The 13,336-nt window shown below is 40.2% G+C and overlaps 1 protein-coding gene and 1 pseudogene across 1 annotated transcript; one reads left to right on the plus strand and one right to left on the minus strand.

Moving 5' to 3' along the window:
* The first annotated feature begins 1,339 nt into the window (after positions 1-1,339).
* LOC138242242 (extracellular calcium-sensing receptor-like) lies at positions 1,340-6,174 on the plus strand (annotated as a pseudogene).
* Positions 6,175-8,108: 1,934 nt separating this feature from the next.
* Positions 8,109-12,198, minus strand: LOC138242189 (extracellular calcium-sensing receptor-like). Its single transcript, XM_069197546.1, has 6 exons — positions 11,918-12,198; positions 11,376-11,673; positions 10,343-11,173; positions 10,034-10,255; positions 9,277-9,400; positions 8,109-9,116 (listed from the first exon to the last, which is right to left on the minus strand). The coding sequence occupies exons 1-6, from the start codon at positions 12,142-12,144 to the stop codon at positions 8,185-8,187; spliced, it is 2,634 nt and encodes an 877-aa protein (XP_069053647.1). The 5' UTR covers positions 12,145-12,198; the 3' UTR covers positions 8,109-8,184.
* Positions 12,199-13,336: the final 1,138 nt, after the last annotated feature.

Below are 13,336 nucleotides of genomic sequence, written 5' to 3' on the forward strand. Positions count from 1 at the left end.
CCTCCTGACCATCCTGAGACTCAGCCCGGACAACCACGGAACGGCCAGTGTGTCCGAGTGCCAGAACTTTCCTTTGTTCTAAGAGTCTAGAGTGGAGGTTGCCAGAGAGTAACCAGCAGCAGGCCTCGTGAACAGGACGGAACTGTGGACAGCTGAATTACTATTCAGAACTAGCTCTTCATCAGGAACGAACCGGTCCTCTTCCTGACTTGCTGGGACCCACAGTCATCTTTTCTCCTGTGCACAAACTTTGCTAGTTAAAGCCAACGGTGAGCATCAGCAGCGCACCGTCGCAAGCCGCACAGCACAGCCTGGCACGGAGCCAGAGAGCGCGGATTGGACAGCAACAGCCTGCAACTGTTTCTTTGTGCCCGCAGGAGATCTGAATCCCCAAAGATTGGATGAGTATTCAACTTCAATGCATTACAGCTCGAGAATTCAATTGTTATCCAAACCAGTTGATATCAATTTAATTCCTAAGAGTTATGTACTTGTTTGAGTATCTAATGTAGAAGTTGTAACCAAGTTCACTTTACGAAACGGTCTTAATGAATGATATACTGAACGTATGTCCTCTTGATATGTGTAACATTTGTAACTGATTGAATATATACCTTTTGTATTCTGATAACCCTCTCGCTAAGATCTGTTAGGTTTATATGCATATTCTATGTATTAATAAATGTATCCTCGTGTATTAGTACCTGTGTGTGCGCGTTGTTTGAGTTATGTCGCATGGTTGGATTCTAAAGCCATCAAAAGAATCAACTTTGTGATTTACTGCTACAATTAATAATTGTCACAGTAAACGCCCAAACCCTACAGAACTGGTGCCTTCAGAGAGCCACTATGATTACATATTTGGCGTCCCTGAACCGTTTTTCTCTACAACAATTATAATTATAATATACAACTCAAATTAATCGATTTGCCTAAAATACAGAATGACATTACAAAACACACTGGTGCATTTTTCTACGAAAACTTTTACAAAGGTTCTAATCTTTGCTGACAAAATACTATTCTTCCATAAAATCCTGCAATCCACGAATAGCTGAAAAGTTACAAATGATCACTCATTCCAGGAAGGTGCTCAAATATGTCTTGATGTTCTAAAACAATGCAATCTTTTATTTAAAAACAAAGGAAAGTTCTATAAAAAAATGTAAATCTCTTAATATTATTTTCCATATATTAGAACAATAGTATGCAACCTTAAAGAACTGAAGGCCCTCTTTCATCACTAAAATGTTTTGTGTACTGTACCTGTACACAAGCTGTGTGTGACAGTACCTGCTGGGATTGTGGTGCAGCACCGGTCACACATTCTCATTCCAACATGAATTCCAGTGAGATACTTACGACACAGTATGATCTGTATGGGAAAACACCCTCAATAAAAGAGCAGGCTCTACTTGTCTCACAGGTCAGTGCGCCAGCAGGTTTAGAAGATGATCCTTCTGTTTATCTGGAATTTGTTTAATTCCCTTTCTGCTTCTGCTCCTCACGCAGACGGGGAAGCATCATGCACACTTCAGGGCAACTTTGAGCTGCCAGGATTCCTAGCCGATGGAGACATCATTATTGGAGGGCTTTTCCCAATGCATTACCGGGTAGTGGTCCCTGACTTGACCTACACACACAAACCGGCCGCATCAGGATGTCAAGGGTGAGTTAATGTACTGCTGCGCAGGGGGAACATTGCTGCCAGATGACAGCATGGATTAGCTTTCATTTAAAATGTATTCTCAGCCTTTTCTCTCCCATTACATTTTTTAAAGGTACTTTACTAAACCCGCTGTGCTCTTTTCTCAGGTAAACTGCCTTTTCTGGGGAATTCAAAGCAAGAAAGCATAAACAGCTTCACAGACAATTTGCCTTCAAGTCAGATTTCCACAAACACTACCTTTAAACTGAGATGATGAAAGCAGACGTGCTCATTAGACCTTGAAATGGGACATCATGCTCACTTAACGCTGCAGACCTGAGCACCCAGCAGGCTGGTCTCGCCTTACTGCTGCATCTGTGCAAAGAAAAACCCACTAATTAGCTGACCGATTTCATATGTTTTCACAGAGTTGTGATTAGATCCTTGGCAGGCATGGCTATTTAAACCATATTACTCAAGCACTGAGCTTTTTAGTAGCTTTGAAATCAAATGAAGTGACATGTGTGCATAAACAAAATTCATAAATATGTTCTCTCACTTCGGCACCCTGCTAATTGCCAAGTTGACTGCTGGAGTTTGTAGCTATGGCACACCACACTTAAAAAGAATACACTGTATTTCTTTTTCTCATTTTGGAAAGTTAAAGAACCATTGAAAATTAGATTCTTCTGACTTAATTTCTTTTATAGTAATTGCAGAAAAATAAGGGTTTAGTTTTGCAAAGTTTAATAATGTACATTTTGAATTTGCTATAATCCCAAAGCATAAGATTATCAGTGGCTGTATTCACCTGCTCACAACTTTTTGCATACTTTCAGTATTGTGTAACTTGTTTTTCACCCTGGTCCAAAATATGGGGAGGTATTGTAGATTTTCTTTTCTGTACTTCAGCTAAAAAACGTGATTTCTCCACAGCTTTGACCCTAGAGCTTTTCGCTGGGCCCAGACCATGCGACTGGCCATTGAAGAGATCAACAAGAATCCATACCTGCTTCCCAATCTAACCTTGGGCTACAAGATTTATGACTCCTGTGCAACTCATGTGGCATCCCAGAGAGCCAGTCTCACAGTTCTTAATGGCCCAAGTGAAGTGTCCAGCAGGATGTGCTCTGGCCTGTAAAGGTCTTCATTGGAGACTCGGGGTCATCACAGTCCATTATCCTCTCTAGAACGCTACAGCCTTTTAGAATTCCAATGGTATGTACTCTAGTTTCTAGAACCAAGAATTACATGTACTGTACATGTACAGATGTTACAAAGAAGACTGAAATAGGTGCATTGGACACTGCATTTATTTAGGCTGTTCTGTGATCATTGTTAGTAATTCTGCTACATTATTATCTACCAATTTAAAATGTGTTATTTAAACCCTAGTCTCTACCTGATAATAATATTTATGATTATATTTTTTGGCATTCTGTAATTGGGAAACATTAACATAAGGCAACAAGGCCTTATTTCCTTCTTATTTCTGTTGTTTTGACCTTTTCTCCTCAGATAAGTTACATTTCCACATGCTCCTGCCTCAGCAACAGGCAAAGATTTCCAACATTTTTTAGAACGGTTCCCAGCGACTCCCACCAAGTGAAAGCCATTGCTCAGCTGGTGAAGCATTTCGGATGGACCTGGGTGGGAGCCATTTCAGAAGATGGTGATTATGGAAGATATGCGTTCCAGGCGTTAATTGAGGAGTTTGAAAGGATCAGTGTCTGTCTGGCCTACTATGAAACTATTCCTAAAGTTTACAGCAGACAAAAGATTCTGGAGATCTTAGATGTGATGAAACGATCCACAGCCAGGGTGGTCATTTCGTTTGCTGGAGAAGGTGACTTGTACCCCCTGCTGAAGGAGTATGCAGCTCAGAACATCACTGGCATTCAGTGGATAGCCAGCGAAGCCTGGGTCACAGCCTCGCTGTTTGCAGCCAGTGAGTTCTACCCTTCTCTCGGTGGTACTATTGGGTTTGCCATTCGCCGGGGACAGATCCCTGCTCTGAGAGACTATCTCCTGAAAGTTCACCCTTCCCTGTATCCCAACAACACGCTGGTGCAGGAGCTCTGGGGCGACGTGTTCGGCTGCTCTTTCCTGCCCTCGAACGCCACTGGCCAGGATGGCAGAGTCCAGCCCCCCTCCAGCGGCCAGGAGTCTCTGGTGGAGAAGAGTTCCATCTACCTGGACGTGTCCAGCCTCCGGGTGTCCTACAACGTTTATAAAGCTGCGTATGCTATTGCCCACTCGCTGGACAGCCTGACCAGCTGTGAGCCTGGGAAAGGACCATTTGGCAATTTTACATGCGCAGACCCTTCAAGCTTTGAGCCATGGCAGGTAACACACTTCTTGATTGTATTGTCTCATTCTGTTTTCATGCCTAAGACCTCATTCTACTTCATTTTTACATAATGCCAAATAACCGTTATTTTTTGTTCTTGAAAGCTTCAACATTACATCCAGACGTTATCTGTTACAAACGCCTTGGGAGAAAAAATAAGCTTTGATGAAAATGGAGACCCTATTGCGTCTTATGATATTATAAACTGGCAGAGGGGTGCAGATGGGAAACTGTGGTTTGTCACGGTGGGAATTTATGATGCATCTCGAGGACTTGGGAAGGAGATTGTGATAAATGAAGAAGCTGTGATATGGAATAACAATCAAAAGGCAAGCTGCAAAGAGACACTATTAACTTATTTGTAAGAAAAACATTTATTTCTTTAATGCAATTTACTGAGATTCCTAAGTTGTCTGTTCTATGGGACAGATTTCTAAAATATTTTCCACAAACCAAATCAGTTTCTTCTTTTTCCCTATAAGTGAAACCATAATAAAGTTAGTAAGGTGCTATACACATCTTTCAAGGAAAAGTTGAAATGTCAGATTTTGGAACATTAGATATGTGTTGATTGTTTCTGAATGTGTTGCATGCAGCAGTGCACAGTGTTTCAGAAATGCGTCTTCATTTCAAAGTGCTGTGTGCGCAGGTTGTTCCAGGCCTGCAGACAGAGGCTGACGGACTGCTCTTTGTTCTCCACGTAAGGTGCTGCGGTCTGTGTGCACTGAAAGCTGCCCCCTTGGTACACGGAAAGGGATTCGTCAAGGGCAGCCTCCTTGTTGCTTTGACTGTCTACCATGTGCTGATGGCAAAATTAGTAATCAGACAGGCAAGTATTTCCTTCTTCATTTACTCTCGTGCATGCTCTGCATGAGCCCCATCTCCAAATATATGTATGCTGTGTACCATTATTTATAAATACATACCGTATACAGTATATATTTGTATAGGTGTGTCTTTGTTTGTTAAAGTGTTCCTGAAAATTAGATTATTAATAGATTAAATGGAGTTAGATAAAGTGGAACAAAAATCAAAGTGAAGCAAATGCTTCACCCTGATGTTCTAAAAATATTAAGGGGTACAAAACACCACTATTTTTAAACTTAGAGGGCTTTTAAAGCTCAATATTTACAATAAAATATCCAGTAGAAAATTGACTATTTTCCACACCAAAGAGAACTATGTAAAAGGTGTAGTGTTCAATTTAAAAAATATGGCTGCTGCTTTCTGTAACTTCCCCATGTTTTTGACTACAGATTCAGTAGAGTGTACTGACTGTCCTGAGGATCACTGGTTAAATGCTGCAAGAACAGACTGCATACCCAAAGAGGTGGAATACCTGAGCTATGATGAAATGGGGATCACACTGGCAGTGATTGCTCTACTGGGAGCTTGCCTTACGATTGGTGTCCTTGTGGTCTTCCTTCACTCCAGAAACACTCCGATAGTCCGGGTTAACAACTCGGAGCTCAGCTTCTTTATCCTGCTGTCACTCACACTCTGTTTCCTGTGTTCTGTTGCTTTCATAGGACAGCCGACATATTGGTCTTGTATGTTTCGGCACACTGCCTTTAGCGTAACCTTCTCTCTGTGCATATCCTGCATTCTTGGGAAAACCCTGGTCGTTCTAGCAGCTTTCAAAGCGACGAGGCCTGGCAGTAATGTCATGAAATGGTTTGGACCCAGGCAGCAACGGATGATCATTTTCGCATGTACTGCAGTACAAATAGTCATCTGTACTATATGGCTGATAGCTGCTCCACCATTCCCCCTTAAAAACACTGTCTATCAGAGGTCAAGGATCATACTGGAGTGTAGCACTGGCTCTGATTTGGCTTTCTGGTGTGTACTGGGCTACATTGGGGTTTTGGCTTGTTTGTGTTTTGTTCTTGCCATTTTAGCTAGGAAACTGCCAGACAATTTTAATGAGGCGAAATACATTACATTCAGCATGCTCATCTTTTGTGTCGTGTGGCTGGTTTTTATACCCGCGTATGTCAGTTCACCAGGAAAGTACACTGTGGCTGTTGAAATATTTGCAATTCTGGCCTCTAGCTTTGGGCTGCTTGTGTGCATATTTGCTCCAAAATGTTATATTATTTTATTGAAACCTGAAAAAAATACCAAACATCACCTGATGGGAAGAGTAAATGCCAAAACAAACAGTGAGATGTAATCATTCCCATATGAAAGTCTCACAGAAGATCAGGATCGTCTATTCTGTTATGCTAATGTGTTTGTTAGTGCATTGAGTATGAATTTGAGTTTTGTATGTTGGTTAATGCAAACTGAAAACCCAATTAAAAATTCTATAAATTATATTTTTGTACATTTTTTTCACTATTACTTTAAATATTTATTAAACATACTTCAATTATTGAAGCATTAACAATTAGAACTGCTGGTTCCGCAGTTTCAAAACCTAAATTCAATACATTATTATTAGAAAAGAGCAAAACTCAGTTCTTTTCAAAATGGATCTTGAATATATCCCATTATTTGCAAAGTTCTACTCTCACTCAGGTATGATTACTATCATGGTAGCATTTATGTAAAGCTCCTGCCAAATTTAACTTTCATACAGTACATTTTTATTTATCAAATAAACATTACACTTCTGATTTATTTTAAATATTAAGAAACAGACTAGTTTTCATGACATTAATGTTTATACAAATACACATTATGGAGAATGTAAACTGAACCAAAAACTCAGCAGCTAAGGTTTTAGTGAAAAATATATGATTTATTACTCTTAGATCTAAAAGCAAGAAAAAAAAACCATAATATCCTCATTTCAGAAAGATATTTTTTAATAGTCCTAAAATATTTGATGATTAAATTGGCCTTGTCTGAATGTGATGTGTCTTAACAGAAAAATTGAAGTGTGAGTATGCTTTAATGGTCTCTTGTAATTACATGCAGAAGCAGTGTGCAAGCCACATGAAGTCAAAGTAGAACTCTCTAACAACAAGACAAGTTATTAATTAAATTCTTCCAAGTGACCACTTCTGTCTTGTTAATTTGGCACAGAGAGTTCCTTAACAGACGCAGTACAGTATGAATCCCTATTTGTTTGGCTGGAAAACACCAATCAAGCACAGCATACCTCAGGGGAGTAGAGCTTCGGGCTGTGAAGGCACTAATTCTTTGTGTTAACAATAGGTACATGCAATTTTTTATACTATACGACTGTGACAAGTTTCTGTTTAACATGCCGTTTAAAGGCAAATTAAGAAAATTGTAATAGTAAATGTTATGTAGTTTAATACTCACCTAAATATTCAAATTTGATTTATGTTTCAATAACTCTTTATTAAATGCAATCACTGATAGAGAAGGCAAACACAGGTGAATGAATTTACACTAGCATTAATACTGTGTGGCTTTCCCCCTTCAGATATCAGTCACTCATTTCTGTGCGACTGCTGTGTTCTTGAGTATAATTCTCCATCTTGTGGCTCCTCAGGGTGATACACCTAAAAACTGTGTAAGTTGTGAGATGTTGTGAAGCAAAATTAGAAACTTCAAATGTCCACTGGCAACTATTACAATGAAACTGAATTGTATACAAGAGCGATTTATTTTTCTTGAAAAATATACATTGTGAGAATTTAAATATATTTGAAACTTGCACAACTGTCTTAATATAATCATGAGTGTCATAACTGAGTTTACAATCTGAGAACTGTTTTGTTTAATTAATAAATTAGAAATGTATATACATATAAATATGCTTGTGAAGCCACACCATTAAAAGGCACTGCCTTAAATGAAGGTAATTATAAGTGTTACAGTATATCTTATATTATAAGAACTACTGAAGTGTAGATTATGAAACTATTTTTTAACCTTCTGAATGAACAGGTTGTGATGGCCAATTGTGGTCAGAATCTTCTGGCCTTGTAAATAATTAAAGATGGACAAAAACATATTTAAAGTGAATTCAATCACTCAACTTAAGATTCAAATTAAATTTTCTTTTAAGAACATCAGAAGCAAAATGCACTGGAAATTTGATAACTCACTCTTTCTTATCAATAGGTATTTTTCCAAACATATCTGCCAGGTGATTTTAAAATGCTACAACGAATGACAGTGTATGTACTCCAAAGTGCTTTTTTTAATTGCAATTATAATTCAAATGACACACAGAAAATATTTCCATCAGTTTTAATGTATCCTCTCAAAAAGATGAGGTTTTTACAAAGTGCTTCTTATTACTTTTGTCCATTAAATATTTCTTTGAATTTTTCTCAGGTCTTAATAAAATAATGTAACACTTTGGGGCAAAGATACAGGACAGGAGACCGAATGCTGATGCCAGAATAGCAAAGACCTGCACAGCTACAGTATACTTTCCTGGAGTGCTAACATAGGCTGGGATGAAGGTTATCCACACTGCAAAAAATATCAGCATGCTGAAAGTTATAAACTTTGCTTCATTAAAACTGTCTGGTAATTTCCTGGCTAAAAAGGCTATAACAAAACACAGACAAGCTAACACTCCAATATAACCCAGAACACCCCAGAATCCCAGCGCTGACCCAACAGCACATTCCAAGATGATCTTTGCACTTTGATACACAGTGTTATGTGCAGCATGTGGAGGGCTGGTTATCAGCCACACTATACAGATCAGAATTTGGACTGAGGTACAGACAAACACACTGGCTCTTTGCTGTGTGGGACCGAACCACTTCATGACATTGCTGCCAGGGAGAGTGGCTCTGAAAGCAACAAGCACAACCACTGTCTTTGCAAGAATGCAGGAAATGCACAGAGCAAAACTTATGCCAAACGCTGTGTAGCGGACCATGCAAGACCAGTCTGTTGGCTCTCCTATGAATGTAAGTGCAATAAGGAAACACAGAATGAGGAATAGCAGCAGCAAAAAGCTCAACTCCATGTTATTTGCGCGGACGATGGGGGTGTTTCTAAAGAAGATGAACACCCCAGAAACAGCTGTGGTGACACAGGCTCCAAGTGTCGACACCACTGTCAGTACCATTCCCATTGACTCAGAATAGGACAAGAACTCCACTTCTTTTGGGATGCACTGGTCTCTTGCTTTGTTTGACCACATCTCCAGTGGGCATTTCGTACAATCGAGAGAGTCTGTTGGGGAGGAAAGAATAAAGAAATAAGTACCTCAGAGAGTGGAAAATCATTTTCTCTATAGTGCTATAAAAGAATATTGAAAATTCAGAATGTGCAAGAAAGAGAGGATTTGTTTCCAACTAACAATAAACTAATGCAATCACATGCAGTCCTTCACCTGTCTGACTGCTGATCTCCCCATCAGCACATGGGACACAGTCGAAGCAGCAGACAGGCTGTCCCCTGCGAGTGGCCTTTCTTGAACCTGGAGAACAACTGTCACTGCACACAGACCGAGGGACCTACAGGGGAGCAGTGAAACCCACTCACAGACCCTTAAAATTAAATCTGGAAAGTCATTATGCAGCCTTTAATATACACTATTTTATGTTTCAGTCAATTAAATAAATAAAGTGATCGGGACAATGTATTTGTCTTTTCTTAACCATTCTTTATTCTCATTTAAAACATGAAGCATTGATCAACATGATCAACATGAAACAATGACTGCTGTCACAGAAAATTCTTACATTTCGAATTGCAGAGCTTTTCGTTGCAGATATTTGAACAACTGAAATACACAAGTTTTCTGATAAATTTGGGTAACATTGGGTAGGATGCATCTCCAAAGCTTTAAAAGTTGCAGAAGTAAAACAGTTAGAATATTAAACCAAACACATGGATTTCCTGATAGAATTGGAAGGGATGTATAGTATCTTTAACAGCTGCACCAGCTGAATGCTCTGTATGTTAACAGGAAGAGAACATGCAGGTCAACAAGCAATTCTAATATCCTCAAATAAGAGCACCTGTTGAATACCGGTGATTCCAACATCCAGGTTTTCTAACACAGTAATCCATGGTATAAAACTAAAATAAATAACGAGGAATAAATAAAATGTAGAATAATTTAAAAATGGATAAAGCAGACCAACCTGCTGGGTTCTGTGCCAACGAATGGCTGATTCATTTATAACTAAGTCGTTTCCTTTGCCCAGAGAAGCGTCATAGTAGCCAACTTTCACCAGCTCAAGCGACCCGTCGGGCCCCTCCTGCCAGTTCATGAGGTCATAGGATGCGACCGGGTCTCCGTTCTCGTCAAAGCTCACCTCTTCTCCAAGGACAGAGAACCGCACTTGCTTCATGTAATGCAAGAGCTGAAAGAAATACATAAGCGAGCAATAAACACAGCAGCTTTCCGACTTCATACACGTCTTTGCACTTTTCTTTGAAGCCTACTGTACCTGCCAAGGAAGTACTTCTCTCACGTCCACACATCTCTGATTTGGGAAAGGACCGCTTCCATTCTCGCACCTGCTCAGCGTGTGCAGGGCGTGCGCTATCAGATACACGGCTTTGTACACATTGTAGGAAACCCTGAGCTGAGACACATCTGAGTACTCAGAGTACACCCTCTCCAGGCTCTCCCGCCCCGTACAGGGCTTCCTCGGAAACGCATCGCCGTGCGTATGGGTGTTCAAGGAATGGTTCAATTTACATTCAAACGTTTCCTCCCAGAATTCAGCAAAGAAAGACGATTCGTCAGCGTCCGATTGGCGCAGTCTTTTCAGAAATGTTCCCAGACCTGGGATCTCAGCCTTGCGTATTCCAAACCCGACAGTCCCAGATAAAAGGTCTTGGAATTCTTTCCACAGAGATTTTCCTGTAGCCCAAGCTTCGCTTGCAATCCACTGTATATCGGTGACATTCTGACGCCTGCACTCACTTAATATCGACTGCAGCTCGGATTCACCAGAAAAATTCAGGACCACTTTAGCGGAGGATCTTTTAATAACATTCGTTACCTCGACGACATCTTTTTTACCAAGGACAAGGGGATAAAAGTGGCTATATGCAGCACATACCCCTAGCCTGCTGGATTCTTCCAGGAAGAGTTGGATTGCGAAACGCGCGTAGTCGGTCTCCACTCCGATGACTCCGACCCAGGTCCAGTTGAAATAACTGGCAAGCTGAGCTATCGCCTTTATCTGGTAGGCGTCGCTGGGCATGGTTCTCATAAAAGCTGGAAACTCGCGCTTGTTACTTAGACAACTACAAGACGCGAAGTAGCTCACCTTGAAAAGAATATAAAGACCATGCACTTCAGAGAGTCGCAAAAATTCAATACATAGACTGTCCCACCCCCCACCCCCCTCTTCCGAAGATACTAGTGTCTGAGTCATCACTGAAATAAATGATTAAAGAATTATCAAAATATAGAAGACAAGAATAAGCAGACCACTCCACCTTAGCCGAAAAGCTGCGTTAGTACCTTACCAGTGGGATGTGGAAGGACCCCAGAGTTCTCAACACAGCCATCGACACCCCAGAAGCCGCATCTCCAACGATCACTGGCGAGACCGCTCTCCCGACCCCGGCACAGCTGTGGTTACCCGCATCGGCCGGCTGGCCGTTCACAAGGACTAGGGAACTTCTCAAAGAGGCCCGTACGTCGTCACCGCTGTCCATGATTTGATACCCCAGCTTTATATCAGGCAGAAGGTCTTGGCGTTTGTTAATTTCTTCAACGGCGAAAATCATGGTTTGCATCCATCGAAGTGTTCGAGGACTGAAACTGCAACATGTCGAAACAACAGTGCTCAGGTGATGTTGTTGGTGAGGAATACACGAATCTCGCCCTTTACCCCCAACAGTATACTGTATGTGTTGGGTGGCAAGGTTGAATAGCCTTTACTTCAAAACGCATCGTTTTCGATTGTCATTTAGTTTTCAGACGGGCTATACAAGCATGAAAGCATAGTAATCATAGTAATCGCAGTTTACATTTAATTTTACTGTATTTTTATTAAGTTACTTACTACAGGTAATGTGTTGCTTGGGGCTTCTTCTGAAACGAAGGAACATAAGAGGATGGTCTGTAGTGCAAAGGAAATAATCCACCCAGAACGACATCCCCCTCCGCAAAGAAACTTGGAGTAGCTCCTTCGCCTTTAAAGTTACAGACTGTGCCACCCGTGCCCATGTTGTGAAGTTGTATAATGAAAATAGTTGATATTGTTAGAAACTCTGTATAGGCGTATGCCATTTCAGATAGTAACACAACCCTAATCGTGTTTCTTCATATATATACACGAGCGGCTTTAAAATCACTTTTATGGTGAATTAATTTATACCGACAGCCGCAAACGGAATGCGAATATATCATGGTTCACTGGAAACCGGAGCCACTATAGTTGCCAGAAGGCAATCAAAAATTGTCATTTGGGAATACTTCGACACAGGAGTATGTTTTGTCAGTGTCAGAACTCTTTTGATCATATAGTCAATTACATAATTCGCATAATACTAATAATAGTATTCAAAGTATAATGAAAACTTCGAAATCCCCACGGTGAACATAATTTGTTCAACAGTATTTTATGTTCGGAGTCAAAGAATGCGTTAAAATATGATGAACTTGCATGATTACATAATCAGAAATCAGATAATGTTTTGTCTGAAGTGTTGTAATGAAAGTTATTGTATAAATTACCATTGTGTGGGGGAAGGTGAAATGAAAAATGACAAAATGTAAATGAAAAAAACAGCCACTCTAACATTGACATCCTTTTACGATTGCAAAAAAATATTGTTTTGACACATTTGGAGTTATTATTCCAGCTCAGAAACAGTTTATGATTAATTGAAGGAAAGGATGCATTTATCCCCATCTTGTGCTTGTCTTTCGTAACTACACCTAGATATAAGTGTAGTGATCTAGAAGCGCAGAGCCTGATTGTTTCTGCTTCAACAAATTGAATCAAAGTTATAAAATAAAATACCTTGGTTTTAGAGGCTACATTTCGTATTCAGAAACGTTTAAAAGCAACTCGCAGTTTATAGTTTTGTTTCTAGACGCATGTATTCTCTTACGTGCACAATTTGGGACAGACTCAATACGCCGCTCTGCCTATTAAGGTGGGACCAGGAGCCCAAGGTGTAAACCACGGGAGAACGATTGGGTGTAAAAGCTTAGTTTAATGTAGGGTACTCGTCTCTATCTCGCCACTTCAGCATGGTACAGTATACTGTATATCCCTCTGGGATCTGGCACAGACTGCCACATTTTAATTACGGTGTGTGTGTATTAAAAGCCTCTTAGCTCTTCATGAACGTTGGCTCCTGGCTGTAGTCCCACTAAAGCGCCATCTGGCGTTTACTAGTTGCAAGAGAAAGCGGAATGATTATACAGTATTACTTCTCATAGGACTAAAATGTTATACACTAATATTTTACTT

This window comes from Lepisosteus oculatus, chromosome 13, assembly GCF_040954835.1.
Source record: "Lepisosteus oculatus isolate fLepOcu1 chromosome 13, fLepOcu1.hap2, whole genome shotgun sequence".
Taxonomy (NCBI): Eukaryota; Metazoa; Chordata; class Actinopteri; order Semionotiformes; family Lepisosteidae; genus Lepisosteus; species Lepisosteus oculatus.

Excerpts from the sequence above, each read along its gene's own strand:
- LOC138242189 (XM_069197546.1), bottom strand. The coding sequence starts at position 12,144 with ATGGCATACGCCTATACAGAGTTTCTAACAATATCAACTATTTTCATT. Across the intron at positions 11,174-11,375 it reads GGTCCTTCCACATCCCACTG|GTGAGCTACTTCGCGTCTTG; the intron begins GTAAGGTACTAA and ends ATTCTTTTCAAG. Across the intron at positions 9,401-10,033 it reads GTTGGCACAGAACCCAGCAG|GTCCCTCGGTCTGTGTGCAG; the intron begins GTTGGTCTGCTT and ends GCTCCCCTGTAG.